The following is a 14,604-nucleotide window of genomic DNA, read 5'->3' as shown; positions in this document are numbered from 1 at the left end:
GTCATCGTAAACTGAGGTCGGCCACCTCAGTCAAGCCTTGCTAACTCACAAGATGGCTGCCACCATGTCGGTCGAGCCCAGTGCCATGGCCAGCGAAGCGTCCTCCCAGAAGCGTGTCAACTGGCCTACTGTGACTACAGAGGCGTTGATACGAATCTGGGAGGACAACCTTAGCGCACTGCGCTCAAACACGCGCAATGCGCGCATATATAATGCGATGGCAGAGTTGTTGAACGCGGGCCTGCCGTCGGGCGAGGGGACCGTACACGGCAAAGCAGGTGCGGCAGAAGCTTGAAAACTTGAACAAGCAATACCGGTAAGCACTAAATCTTTTGTTGTTCCTTCTCAAGTAACGATGTTTACCGTCCATTTTGGTTCCGCGTGTAAACACCAGTGTGTGTGTGTGACGAGCGGCAGCCGCTATCGTAGCCTGGCTCGTCCGAGTGACTGCCAATCTCGTAGCGTTCAGCAGAACCTCGACCGGCTGCCGGTCGTGAGCAGAACACACAGTTTAGTATGAGTTGCGTGTCCTTTCCTGTACGTGGTGCGGTGTCATCCTGAACTAAGCTTGGTTGCACTGACCGCGTACATTTCCTTTGTAGCGTGCATATTTTTAGGCACCGCAATGGCTCAGTGGTAATGGTGCTCAGCTGTGGACTTAAAAGGCGCGGCTTCGATCCCGGCCGCGGAGGTAGCTTTTCGATGGAGGCGAAATGCTGCTGGCCCGTGTACTGTGCGATGGCAGTGCACGTTAAAGAACCCCAGGTGGTCGAAATTCCGGAGCCGTGCACTACGGTCTCTCTCGTAGCCCGAGTCGCTTTGGGGCGTTAAACCCATATAAACCAAACCAAACCGTATTTTAACGTTTCATCGACAGCGTGTAAAGGGCAGACTTCGCCATTGCCACAAATGGCTTGCGCCAGCAGCACACACGCGTTTCCTTCTTACAAATAATGCACTTGCGCAAAGAAAACAGGACACAACAAAATAACACATACGACAAGAACAGAGCGCAACTTCCAACTAGTTTATTAAGAGCAGGCAACTTAAATATATACCAGTGTTAGCCAACAGAAAGATTACAAAACCAAAAGAAAGATAAACCACATGCGCTGTTAATACCAGCAAGCCGCTGCCAAGGGTACAACCAGATATCATTCTGTCAAACTGATATGATACTCCATAACAATCAAAACATAAAACCAAAAAAGAGAAACTGAAGAATCATGAGGTGAATATATCTCATATTCCCTGTGTTCATTGTTCACCTCATGATTCTTCAGTTTCTCTTTTTTGGTTTTATGTTTTGATTGTTATGGAGTATCATATCAGTTTGACAGAATGATATCTGGTTGTACCCTTGGCAGCGGCTTGCTGGTATTAACAGCGCACGGGGTTTATCTTTCTTTTGGTTTTGTAATCTTTGTGTTGGCTAACACTGCTATATATTCAAGTTGCCTGCTCTTAATAAACTAGTTGGAAGTTGCGCTTTGTTCTTGTCGTATGTGTTACTTTGTTGTGTCCTGTTTTCTTTGCGCAAGTGCATTATTTGTAAGAAATGAACCAACTCGCCCAGACAAGAGTGTTAATTCAACATGTTTCCTTCTTGATGCATGCATAGCTTGACCTATGGTAGGTGGTCAACAATGTACCTTTCCACTAGCTGAGGCTAAACTGCGGCATGTAGACATGCTAATACAGGTGCTACTCGAGCTGTACAGCTTTATTCGCTGAATGTGTTCAATAGCACGAGTGCCACCTTTCCTCCATTTTTCTCTTAAATGTAATTGTACCTTGTTGTGTATTTTCATGACACAGTTTCATGGACTAATACTGTCTTTCATTCTAGGAAGCTCAGGCGATCTGGATCGTCCACTGGATCTAAAGGAGTGCAGTGGCTCTTTTATTGGCAGCTGCACTCCTTTCTTGGCACACTGCCAGTAAATGACAGTGACCTGATGCAGGAGAGCGTGGAGGTAATCTTTTTTTTTTGCCTGTAGCACAGTTCAGCCTGGTAGCAGCGTAGTGAATGCTATGTGCCTGCTTTCCATTCCTCTTTGCAGACACCTTTCAGAAATCACTATAAAGTTTTTGAGGAACAGTACGGAAAAAGGAATAAACAGAGAGTTGAAAGCAATATCATGTGTGCAAACATGCCTTTGCTTCTCCATTTGTGTCGTACCGCATCGTTGCTTACAAAGGGCTAATTGATGTCGATCTAGGTTGCATCGAAGCACTACACGACACCAAAAGCAAACTACACAAACAATGCGAAGAGCCACCTCACTCAGAACTTGACGTGTTTTTATTGAAAAGAATAGAATGAGCATGGTCGAAAGAGATAAGCATATGAACATAACAGCAAGGTATATATCAGCAAGAACACATGAAAGAAATCATAGTTGTCGAAAACCCAACAAAAACATTAAAAACCAATGTGGCAAATGAGTAAGTGACAAGGAGGACCTTACGCACAGTCCTATAAAGTGTTTTCAGTAGCTTCCTTACAAAATGGTTTTTGTGCTTGGACATCATACACAGAACACAGAATTGAGCCTCTCGGCACAATGTGCAATGCATCTCAAAATGTGACGGCCCAGACCCTTTCAGTGAGGCTTCATATATGCTCTTTGACAAGAAAAGTTTAAGTACAAGAAATTAATTGCAGGGACTGGACAGCGTGCCACTATTGACATGAGTGGCGTATGTAGCAGCACGGCCATCATAAGTCATTTCTCCACAACATGTGGCAGCCATGTTGTGTTCAGTGTAAAATTGACATGGTGCTCCAGCACAAGGATTTCCTCACATTCAAAAATTAATAGAGTTACACAAGGACAAGAGGCAATGCAAAGTTTGCGCCGTAAGACAGTCTGTTTTTACTAATGAGTAGGAAGCTCTCTTATCCCCCTGCGATTTCTCTGTATCTTGTCCGGTTATGTTTTCAAGAGTCTGTGATCAAGGCTTTACTTGCCTACCAACCATCATATGATTCTGTATTTTAGTGGCTGACATATCTTTGTCATTTTCTCTTTTTTCCTCCATTCACAGATGCCAGAGGATCCAGCCCACACTGGGCAAGAGATTGTCTTTGAGTACGAAGACAACTTGATACCCGTACCCGCTACAATTCCCTGCACTCTGGAAGAGGGTAATGACAGCACGGCAGGCAGCGAGCCAGCAGGCAGGGAGCAGGGGACAAGTGGGGAGCGATGTGGAAAATCCAATCTTCGCAGGAAGCGGCCTTCCAGCTCACTGTTTCGTGAGCTGATGGCCATGCATCAACAGGCTGAGGAACGTGCAGCAAAGGCTGCGAAGGAAAGCAGCGAGCTGCGAAAGCAACTCATCGAGCTCCAGAAAGACAGCAATGAGGTGCAGAAGGGCATGTTACAGGTGATGAAGGACTATTTGCAATCCAAGGAGAATAAAGAATAATTGATTCTGTCCTGTCTGTAACAAGCAAGGCACTGCCAGTAATGATATGCTTGTTGACAATGCTTATGCAGAAACCTGTTTCAACTTTTCTAGAATTCCTCAAAGTTGACGTGGACAATGCAAGAACTTGTGTACAGTTACTAATGTACAAGTGGTCACAAACGTTTCTGGCACACCGAAATCATAAGGCACCTAAATTTCCTCACTGCATATAGAACAGAAGCCATGAACTGAGGGGTGGACTATGCAGGCACACACTGCAGTTTGTGGCTGCATGTTTATACTGCTGAGCGATTAAGTTTTGCCACAATTTCCGTCTTCTGAACTTTTTGATGAGATACTTTGTTCATGCTCTTTGAAAAACAACTGCGTGCTTACAGACGAAGACTATGTCTATGTTCTGCCTCTGTCTTCGTCTGTTAAGCGCAGTTGTTTTTCCTACATGGAATGGAGACGTCACTTTCTGTTCAGACTGCAGAACGGTTGCAAAGATTCCACATATGAAAATGAGAAATGAACACAGATGAACCAAAAGCAGCTTAAAAGCACATACCTGGTGTTTCAGGGAAGGTGATCACTCATGTTTAAAGATAGGGTTTTTTGAGGTGAATCATGTTAAATAGCTAAGTGATTAAATTCTAATAGTTAACTTTTAAACGATTGCCAAAAGACACCTGCTTGCAATTAGAGATTTGTAGCAGACCGTTAAGAATGGCCATATCAGTTTAGAAATTCGAAAATGCCATTACCCTCGGTGCTGTGGCACGACAGAATTTGGCTACATCGTGCTATAATACATGCACTTTTGAACAGTATGTAGGCAAAGCAACCCCTCCAGGAGTCGTAACTAGTCGAAATAGCCAAATTTTGTTGTGCCACAGCGGCGAGAGAAATCGCATTTTTGAAATTCAAAAACTGATATGGCTATTACTAATGGCCGGCTACAAACCTCTAATTGCAATCAAGTGCCTATTGGTAATAGTTAAAAGCTAACTATTATAACTTAGTTACGCACTTCGCTAGTTAAGATGATTCGCCTGTTTTTGACGTCCGCCTGTTTTTGACGTCCGCCAACACTCGTACTACTATGCCGCAAATTGCTTCTCGTTGCCTCAAAAACCTTATTTTGAAAAATTGGTGATCACCTTCCCTGAAACATCCGGCATATGCACAGCTGGATAAATATTTTCAACCTTGTATGCACAAAACACACTGAAATAAACTCGTGCACCAACATGGCAGTAAATGCAAGGCATTTCACTTTGAAGCAAGGTGCTTTGCCAGGGCATTTCTTACGGCCACCCTGAAGGTTCCACTTGACTGTTTGTGCAGACGGGCTGTGGCCGTCGCCTGTCTTCTACATGCACCACATCCAGCCAGTTAGAGTCCACAGCTGTCGGTAAGTTCTTCACATATGTTGTGAAAGGGACACAGCATGCTCGAATGACATAGAGTACATTAACAATGTCACAATTCCAGGCCCTTCAGTAGAATCTGAAGCGTGCCTTGAGGCGCCCAAAAGCATTTTCCACCACACGTCTGGCACTAGAAAGGCGAAAAATTAAATTCCTGTGCATCAGAACCGATAATGCCGGAATGTGGGGAAGGGCTTCATTACATTCTTCTGCAGTGAGAAAGCTTGGTCGGCAAGGAAGAGAGGCCCAATCTGCACACCCTTCAATTTCTCTCACTTCCCTCTTGAACAAATCGCTGTCCAGAATCTTTGGAAGCCGCGACACTTCAAAAACTGCAGCATCATGGTTTCGGCCAGGACACCCAGTGTTCGTGTACAAAAATTTGTACCGGTGGTCTGCGACAGCCAAAAGAATTGTGCTGTACCACCCCTTATAATTGTGGTAATCCACAGCGTGTTCCGAGGGTGGACAAACTTCAATGTGGCAGCCGTCGACAGCTCCTACGCCCTGCGGGAAGCCTGCGACTGCTGCAAACTGCCGGAGATGTTCGGCCAGCTCGTGCGTCCTCGGCATTTTTATATACCGAGGTTCCAGCACTTCCACCATCGTGTCGCAAAACTCCCTCACAATATTGTTTACTGATGAGCGGCTCACTCCAAACACATTTGCGACCGTCCTCTCTTCTGCTGAGGTGGCTAGGCGATATATGGCAATCGCCACACGTTTGCGCAGCGGTATCGCCTTGCGCATGTTCGTATCGCGCCGCTTCATGCACTCGCACACACCCACGATTGTAGTGAAATGTGCTCCTGGTCATTCGAAAATTTTCTCTGAAGCCACTCTCCGGAAGGTGCGGGAGAGTTGTTTCATACCACGACGTTTTCCGGGGGTAAGTCCACACACTACGCTCACGCGAGCACAGCCTTGCAGCTAAGGCTTGCAGACGCCTGCACGTTCTCTCCGCTTGCTCTTGTTCAGCTTGCCGTTCTTCCAGCTCGTCGAGAATTGCGAGCTGCCGCAAACGTCGCTGCTGCATTTCCGTCTGACAGGCGGCGAACATAGCCAGGAACCCGCAGCCTCTGTCCACAGCGTCCGGCACGGGCTTGCTGTGAGCCATCACGATGTATGACTTCGCGCCGGACGCACGGCGCCACGGCACTCACACGCAAACCACAATAAGAGATGATAGAAGAGAATTTAAAATACCACTTATTCTAGCGAACAATAAAATAGGAAAATAGTTGGTAAAATGAAACGCGGAGCGCTGCAGGAAGACGGGCGGCAAGTCGCGGAGAGAGCCAAAGCAGACGGGATTGACTTGGCTCTCGGGTCGCCTGCGGAGTCGACTGCACCCAATGTCGAAAGACTTTCTTAAGTTTTGTCTGACTTTCAATAACCTCGGGACAACAAATTTCCCTGCACAGATGTAACCAAACTTCGTTCGAAGAAAACTTCCTACGTTTGTGTTTTAGGTAAGATTTTGTGTACCACTTGCGTTTAAATTAGCCGTGCCGATTTCTCTTCTGGAGCAACACGTGACCGACACAACTGCGCACACCGAGAACAAATTTCCGCGGTAACACCACCAAACTGCAGTTCACGATAACCAGGTTAACTCCGCCTAACCACGGTTGCGCTTAACCGCGGTTAAGCCGGCCGTGTAACTAGGGTATAAGTGTCTAAGCAAATTTCCTAACATCATCTCCAGGGCTGTACCTCCAGTATCGGGCTACTATCTTTCATAGAGATCAACAAAACGTGCACAATGCCAGCGCGGCAAATCATTGTAAGATTGTTTCTATTTCTACCGCAACGGGACGATGTTTCGCAAAAAAAAAAACATGACACAGAGAAAGTTTGAGCGACGGAACAAACGTGGGTAACAGTTGATTTCTTCAGGTGTTCACACTTCCACGTGTAAGACACGTTGAAGCCTGCGCGAGTGAGTGAGTGAAATACTTATTCTCCAACATAAAAAGACACCTCATCCTGCCCTCCGGCTCTCCCTCTCAGTCGAGAGATGAGCGCCAGGAGGGATTGGGGACAGGGTCCCCGCTTCTGATGCTGGCCTGGATTTCTTGTATCCCCAGCCAGTCGGACGGCGAGGAGTTGGTGCATGAGGGTCCGGGACGTGGTAAAAAAAAAACAGAGCAGCGACAACAGACACGTACGAAGAAAGAAGACGGACAAGCGCTGATGAAGCACCAACTCGCTCAGTTGTCCGGGTTCTTCTCCAGTTCATTTCAGGGTCCCTGGCTACGGAGCAAGGTCTGCCAGGCGTCTCTACTATCTATTTTATTCGCGCGAAAGATATTGAAGCGAAATGCTTCACTTCGCTAGGTAAGCAGTCGTCGCGTAGGCGCAGAATGACCTTGAACGACCTACAGCCCAACCATTTTAGCCGTGTATGCCCATATGTGGCACAGTTATGGTGTCGAACCCTTCACCGCTGATTTTGATCCATGATCTTTAGCTGAACTTTAACATTTGAATTTTGACCTTAGGTGTCGCGTAGGCCGCAGTATGAACTTGAACGGCCTACAGCCGCACCAGTTTATCCGTGTATGACCAGATGTGGTACAGTCGACCTTTGACCTTAAGAACATCCGATGGGGTTATGTGAAGCGACGTGATGACATGCAATGAGTGTGTCGTAAGACCATGTGATACCACGTCATAGCCACGTGGTGACGTGGGTATGTAGAAAACCGCTATCGCGAGCGTGTAGCGCAGCGGCCATTGACGAGCCTCAGACGCTTAGCAAGCGTGATCTCTTTCAGCTGAATTTTGGGGTTAGCCAAGTTAAGCCCCTGTCAATTTTTTTCACGTGACATGTGTGGAAAAGGTGCACCATCATAACACCCTACATTACAGAATTCCAAAGGACCGGTTTACTTCTGCACGAGGCCTCTCATACGTCCCTGATTCAGTGCCACGGTTTTTATTGCCCAAATCTTCGTGGCGTTCCACTGAACTAACTAACCGCCTGGTCCCAAAACTCTTGCTATTGGTGCGAAAGCATTATCCCGATGGGTAAACCCCGAGCAAAATCTTGCGAGGGTCGTGGGTTTGCGATGTTTGTGTGTTTGTCGCAAGCGAAAAAATAAATAAAAAAATTGGGGGTGGTTAGCCCTGGTTAAACCTGGAGTGACGCGATAGCTACAGCTGGCTGAGTGGAACTCGCTCTGTTGAATCGCGAAATGACGCCGGCAGCTGCTCCGCACCACGAAACCAACCCGCCCCGGTGCGTAACATAGGGGGGGGGGGGGGGGGGGCACAGCTACGGGGTGGCGGCGCAGCCACAGGATGGCCACGCAACCACAAGGTGGTGGCGCTGCCACAGGGTGGCGGTGGTAGCCTCAGGGTGGCGACGCCGCCACCGCCACGCTGAAGCTCGGAATGCTACCGTAATGTAGCTATCGCTGCAATAAATCAATTGAATATCCACGAATGGGTCGAACCCACGGCGGCGCGAACAGATGAGCCTCGCCGGCTATTGCGCGAGAGCGCTAGGTTTTATCGCCAGCAGCCTCAAACTGCAAAACACTCTCCCTGTCTGTATTGCACATATTCTTCTTCATCAACTATTACTACTATCAAACTTATATTCGCTCATAGAGCTATGCGGCAGTAGTGACCGAGATATACACTACTTGCGTTGGCGTGGACAAAGTTGTGGCTGAAACATGGCGATAGAGCAATACGCGTTGGCGTTGACAGCATTGCAGCAGAAAAGCGGCAGCGGAGCGTAGACCGCCGGCGTACATGGGTAAAGTCGGCATTGATGATAAAAAAGTTGAAGGCGCGCAGAGCTGGCTCCCTCGATCTGTGCGCGCCTAATAAAATCGCGCTTTCATGTACGTGGCGCTGGCATCCCCCGGCAAAAACTGTCCCTCTCGCAGAATAATTCGTGCTTAGCAACGGTAATCCGTCAGCCATTTTTTTTACTCAGTCCTGGAGGATATTCTGCGAGAGACGTAAAAAACAGCAATCTGTAGAACTTCCCACAAAAATTGATATACACTCTTTACAGCGACCATACATAAGAAATCAGGAACGTTTTCACACAATAAGGGGCCAAATTTCCGAAGACAGTCGAGTTATGCGGTACAGAGCGTGATGTCACCACCTCTTATGAAAGGATTCTTAAACTCACAAACGGAGCACTTGGGTCAAGCAAGAACGGGAATGTCTTTCGTTTAATCAGCCAGCAGTACTCACTGACCTTTAACGGGATGTATATGGTGGTAAATTTTATTTTTTGTTGTAAGAATAATAGTTGCTCTAAAATAGTCCGCCGCAATGGCTCAGTGCTCGGCTACTGATATGGAGTATCCTGGTTCGAACCCGACTGTGGCGGCAGCATTCTGATGGAGGCGAAACGCAAAAGGCACCCCTGTGCTGTATGACGTCAGTGGACGTTAAAGATCCCTGGGTGGTCGAAATTATTCCTGAGCCCTCCACTACGGCACCTCTTTCTTCCTTTTTTCTCTCACTTTCTTATTTATCCCTTCCCTTGCGACACGGTTCAGGTGTCCACCGAGATAAGGAACACAATTATTGGGTCATTTCGTTTCCCAAAAAACAATTTTTCAATTTTTTTCAGGACCCGCCGCGGTGGCTCAGTGGTTAGGACGCTCGGCTACTGATCCGGAGTTCCCGGGTTCGAACCCGACCGCGGCGGCTGCGTTTTTATGGAGGCAAAACGCTAGGGAACCTGTGGTCTGTGCGATGTCAGCGCACGTTAAAGATCCCCAGGTGGTCGAAATTATTCCGGAGCCCTCCACTACGGCACCTCTTTCTTCCTTTCTTCTTTCACTCTCTCCTTTATCCAGTTCCTTACGGCGCGGTTCAGGTGTCCACCGATATATGAGACGGATACTGCGCCATATCCTTTCCCTAAAAACAAATTATTATTTTTAATTTTTTCAAGACAATTACAAAAATACGCATGTGAGAACACGAAACCACTGGCTTGAAGCGCTTTATTAATGTTAACATTTGGCAGACTAACACCTTTCAGCGTGAACAATGGGATTCTGTTTATTGCATAACCCTTACCAATATGTTAAGTTTTATCACACTTAGATTACATTCCGAGCATATTTTGTTTATCACAGAAACGGCGCTCACCTACCAATTTAATTAGGAAGTGGTCGTTCTCTGTCGACATGAATGAAAGCGAGACCACCTGCTGCCATGGAAACACTGCAACTAAAAAGGGACTGAATGTTCTTCCTTTTTCCTTCTTTTCTGACTCTCGACCCAGAAAAGCGCTAGAACTTGGTGCCAGAGCATCCCCACCGCGAAACCACCTTGCGGGAAAAGGAGTGCGTCACTTCCCTCCCTTTTCTTTAGCTCCCCAATCTCAAGCCCCTTTCCTCCCTCAACTCCTCACATCGTTTCCCAGCTTTCCCTCCTTCCTCTCTCATCACTCTCTCCTGGCAGAGTGTTCGCGCGCTCTTCGCCTGCCGGGGACTTTCCGATAGATTCATAAAATCTGCTTAGTCTGGCAGCGACAGCTAGAGAACAACGGCGCGCAGTCGCTGCGCTTAACTAGCGTCGGCGGCGTCTTTGAAACTCCCAAGCGCTTTTAAGAACTTTAGCTCTTAAAAGCTCTTGCTCATCACGTTTCGAGATTTCGTAGGGTCTGCTACCACCCGTGATCAAAGCGCCATCTGTGGCAGCAACTACTCATCACGTTTCGAGATTCCATGAGTTCTCCTACTACCCTGAGATCAAAGCGCCATCTTTGGCTGCAACTAGAAAACAGCGCATCTCGCATTGAGACTTCTAGCGCCATCTACAATAGTATTGTAGAAACAACAACCTGGCGGGTGCAAATGATAACGTCACGGTCCAATGTGGTGGATAGAGGTGGAACTATGTGAGTATGACGTCAGTGGACGAAATGACGGCGTAGATTCGGTTTCTCGTATCTAAGATGGCGGCCAATAAAATTGGTTGTGTTGTGTCCTCTCATCCCTTTCTCTCCACCCGTCACCAAAAAAGTATCCTAACACGGAGAGGAAAGCTGTCCTGATACGGAACCGCGATACCTGTATGCATTCTTCTTATATTGTTGCCAGGAAAAGTTAATATTCGTTACGCTATATATGCTCCGACAACAACGGGCACCCATCCGGGGACTGTTGTGTACCGAATTTGGTAGGCAAATAAAGCCCTACCGGTTGTGGTATAGAACTCAAACCGCAATTAAATAATAGGTAAACATTGTATACATGGAATTACTAATTGAATCGTTACCATACCGCACCGCAAGCCGAATTCTATGCGCTCCTTGAGCCCTCAAGCGAAACAAATTCCGTTTGGGACGTATCATGAGAGGGTGCAACTCGACAATGTGTAGACGTGCATCGTAATTTCTCTGATAGATGGCGCTAGGCGTCGAACGCTTCTATGGGCGGCGTGCGTGCACGCGTATCCGAGCATGGTGGCAATCCATCCCGTTTCAAAGGGTATTATATTCCATTTCTCGAGATGAGCGGCGCGTTCTTATTCGCTTTCTTCGTCTAGTAAACCAAACAGCTAACGCTCGTTACTTCAACGTCTTCCAGACGGCGGCGGCCTTTTTATCTTCAGCGAATGGTTCCCACATTAGCACCTCTTTTTGGGCTAGTTGGTGCATACTTGAATTAGAGAAAACCTAGCGCCAAAACCATACAAACCACAAGGACGAACGGCGACAAGACACAAGCGCTATCCGAAAAGAGCACTTACTTCTTCAGGCACAAGCCCCTTGCGGATGCAGAAAGCGTACCGTCTTGCCCGGCATGTTGCGTCCACGATGTGCGTCAACAAAAGGTCGATTAGGCGAGAACAAGGAGTAACACAAAATAAAGGGCCCACTGTATAAGAAAGATACTGCATTAACACCACTTTTTGGGCTAGTTGGTGCATACTTGAATTAGAGCAAACCTAGCGCCAACTATGCAAACCACAAGGACGAACGACAGCGAGACACTAGCGCTTTCCGGTTTTTATTTTCCAGCTAGGTCCTTCTTGGCAGTGCCCAACTGCGGTAATACTTTCCGCCCTTTTCTAGTTCCCGCTGGCATGCTTCTTCGGAAGCGGAAGCTTTTGATAGTTCCGCGCAGCTCGATGCGCATGCTGGCAGACACGCAAGCAAGCATACCCTCCCGCTTAGGATGAGCACCGTCGCTGCAATCCGAGCATCTGCAGGGTGCGCTTTTACCATGCGTCCGCGTTTGTTACTCGGCCGCATTATCTTCCACACCTCGCGTACGGTCATGATTTCATTTTTTAATTGCAGTATTTTATTCGCCCCGAAGCAGATGTATTTTTATAAAACAGTTCATGCTGAAGTGGGCGCGCAGCGCTGGAGCCAGCATTTAATGGGGCACCGGTGTCGCTCGTTTCTCGCAGATGCGAGTCGCGTGTCTCGTTTTTATTTTATGGTGTAAGCCTTTCTTGGCTCATGAGTGGCATGGACGGAATTTGCAGACGGAAGTTTGTGGATGGAAGTTGTCACTTCGAACTGTCAATCTTAAGTTGTATGCTAAATAATATAAAATGTGACAGTTAATAACAGTTAAAAAACCGTTAATACGCAACGTATATGTTAAGAAATAAAAACCAGAAAGCGGAAAAAATAAAAAAATTAAAAGAGTAGCGGTGGAACATTTACGGAGGCAACACGTAGTGAGAGAATTGCCGAAAGTTTGGTATAACACCTGTAGGCGGTGAATTGAGAGCTAAATAGTCTTTGGAAATTTTTGCCCGATGCCAGGGGTCAGCAGTCGCAATTCTGCCCTATGTAGTTTCTTGAATACGACGTTTCTTGCTCCTAGACTGATTTAAACATTTTTAAACGCCGTACGAAAAATTGTTAAGCTCACGACTATACACATTTTCACTTTGAGCTAGATCCAGAACATTTTAATCCTTTGAAGGCACTACCACTAACAACACGCTCATCAAACCGCGAAGCCGGTGCCGCCAAGCCAGTGGAAGGTAGTACATCAGCGCACTTCCCATTTTCCGTATCTCTTCCCGACCTGAACAGACGGGAGTACGCTTCCCCGTGGACTTCTCGCCACGGAACGGAAGCAGCCTATTCATCTTAATTTGACGCGTCAGATTCCACCACCTCCGCCACTTGGCTCGCAGCGAAGCTTTCTACCACCGACCGGCGGGAACGTCACACCCTGGCGCACGCTTCGCGCCAATTTGAGCTCGCGTAAACGCTTTCCTCCGCCTCTCCTTTTCTCCTTCTCCATCCCCTTCCCCAAACTGTTGCTCCCAACCAGCTGAATCACCACATCCCGCGGCGTTCCTTGATATCTCGCATTTGCAGCATCAAGGAAAAAAAAATAGGGAGGGAAGAAACACCCGGAAGCCCACGGAATTAAGGTGGAAGAAAACCAGAACGAGGAAGCATACAAAATGCGGAACGCAAAACTGCACCTCAACTTGAAAACGAAAGAGTCAAATCTAGGAGTCACAGGTTCTGAGGTAACGAGGCGATGCGTTGAAATGAGTCTGCAAGAAAGCCCTTTTTTGTGCTATGTATAATGGAGCTGACTAAATTAACTCTCCATCCCTAGGGTTCACCGAATTTTTGAAACGCGGGGGTCTTAGGGATGATTTAAATAGCAGCGAGGGGACTGCCTCAACATTTTAGGGAAAAAATGTTCGAGACTGGAGAGCATCGAAATTGACGATGTAAACTCCGGGGAGAATAACTCGGAAGATATTGGAGAGACAGGGTACGGAGCGACCTAAGGTGCTTGACCACCGGCTTATGTATTGCCGGTAGGACAGTGTTGAGATTAGTTGTGATTAGCGGGGACAATACTAGACAGTTTCAGGGCGAAGCGGTCAGGGAGTAGCGCGGAAGGTCATGCAGAAAACCCCACTTGCGTTGAGAGAGGAATTTTGGGTACTAAATGAACAAGATCAATTAAGAAGAATTTGATTAAGGAAAGTGGAAGCAGTGTTAAGCGGCATAAATTTGGGATTAAGAGCAGTAATGAATGTCGAGAAGAGAGAGGGAGAAATTTACGGTGCTTTAGCTTTTGTCAAACCAAGTGAGAAACAGTAGCTTCACCTTGTCTTACACTGACAAACTCTTGTTATGCTGTTCGTTGAGCATTTCCTTGGTATTTTCCTGGCTAAACCATCGTGAAGCTACCGCTTCTCACTCGGTTTAACAAAAGTTAAAGCACCGTTAATTTTTTCAATAGCACGCCGGCGCTCCTTCAGTCAAGTACTCGGTTAAAGATGGCGTGACATCACGCCCTGTCCCGTAAAGGCCGCGTTTAGGCTCCTCGACGAGCCAGAAGTTCATCACGTGAGCAACTTTTGGTTGATCTTGACGTGACCTTGACGTCCCCGGCTTGACCTTGATTTTACCTTGACACGCCCTTGACCATTGACTTTGACCTGCCCAATTGCTGGACCATTGGTCTGGCCATTGACTTATAAACCGAACTTATAACTTATGAAATGAAAGTTTGACCTTGGCTGAGCCTTGAAGGTCATCGGAAACACACGGCGATCTCAGCCCGACACCTCTAGTAGTGAAGCTACCGCTTCAAAACGCATATTTGAACGACCCATGTCCGGCTCGTCTTCTTTGTGGCAGAGGGAGTTAAGGTTTCTCCCGCAAGACAATGAGCAGGAAATGCAGGAGGTTGCCCTATGAAGTGGCCATTTTGTGGAAGTTGCGCGTTGCGCGTCCGGGTAGCAGAGATCATGGCCCTCCGATTTC

At 47.3% G+C, this 14,604-nt stretch overlaps 1 protein-coding gene across 1 annotated transcript; it reads left to right on the top strand.

The window, feature by feature from the left end:
* Window positions 1-268: 268 nt before the first annotated feature.
* Window positions 269-3,435, top strand: LOC144108531 (uncharacterized). The gene is made up of 3 exons (XM_077641745.1): window positions 269-316; window positions 1,850-1,976; window positions 3,052-3,435. Exons 2-3 carry the CDS (start codon window positions 1,959-1,961, stop codon window positions 3,433-3,435), a joined length of 402 nt encoding a protein of 133 aa, XP_077497871.1. The 5' UTR covers window positions 269-316; window positions 1,850-1,958.
* Window positions 3,436-14,604: the final 11,169 nt, after the last annotated feature.

The sequence above is a fragment of the Amblyomma americanum genome, chromosome 10 (genome assembly GCF_052857255.1).
Source record: "Amblyomma americanum isolate KBUSLIRL-KWMA chromosome 10, ASM5285725v1, whole genome shotgun sequence".
NCBI lineage: Eukaryota > Metazoa > Arthropoda > Arachnida > Ixodida > Ixodidae > Amblyomma > Amblyomma americanum.
This window is presented reverse-complemented; position numbering and strand designations above follow the sequence as displayed.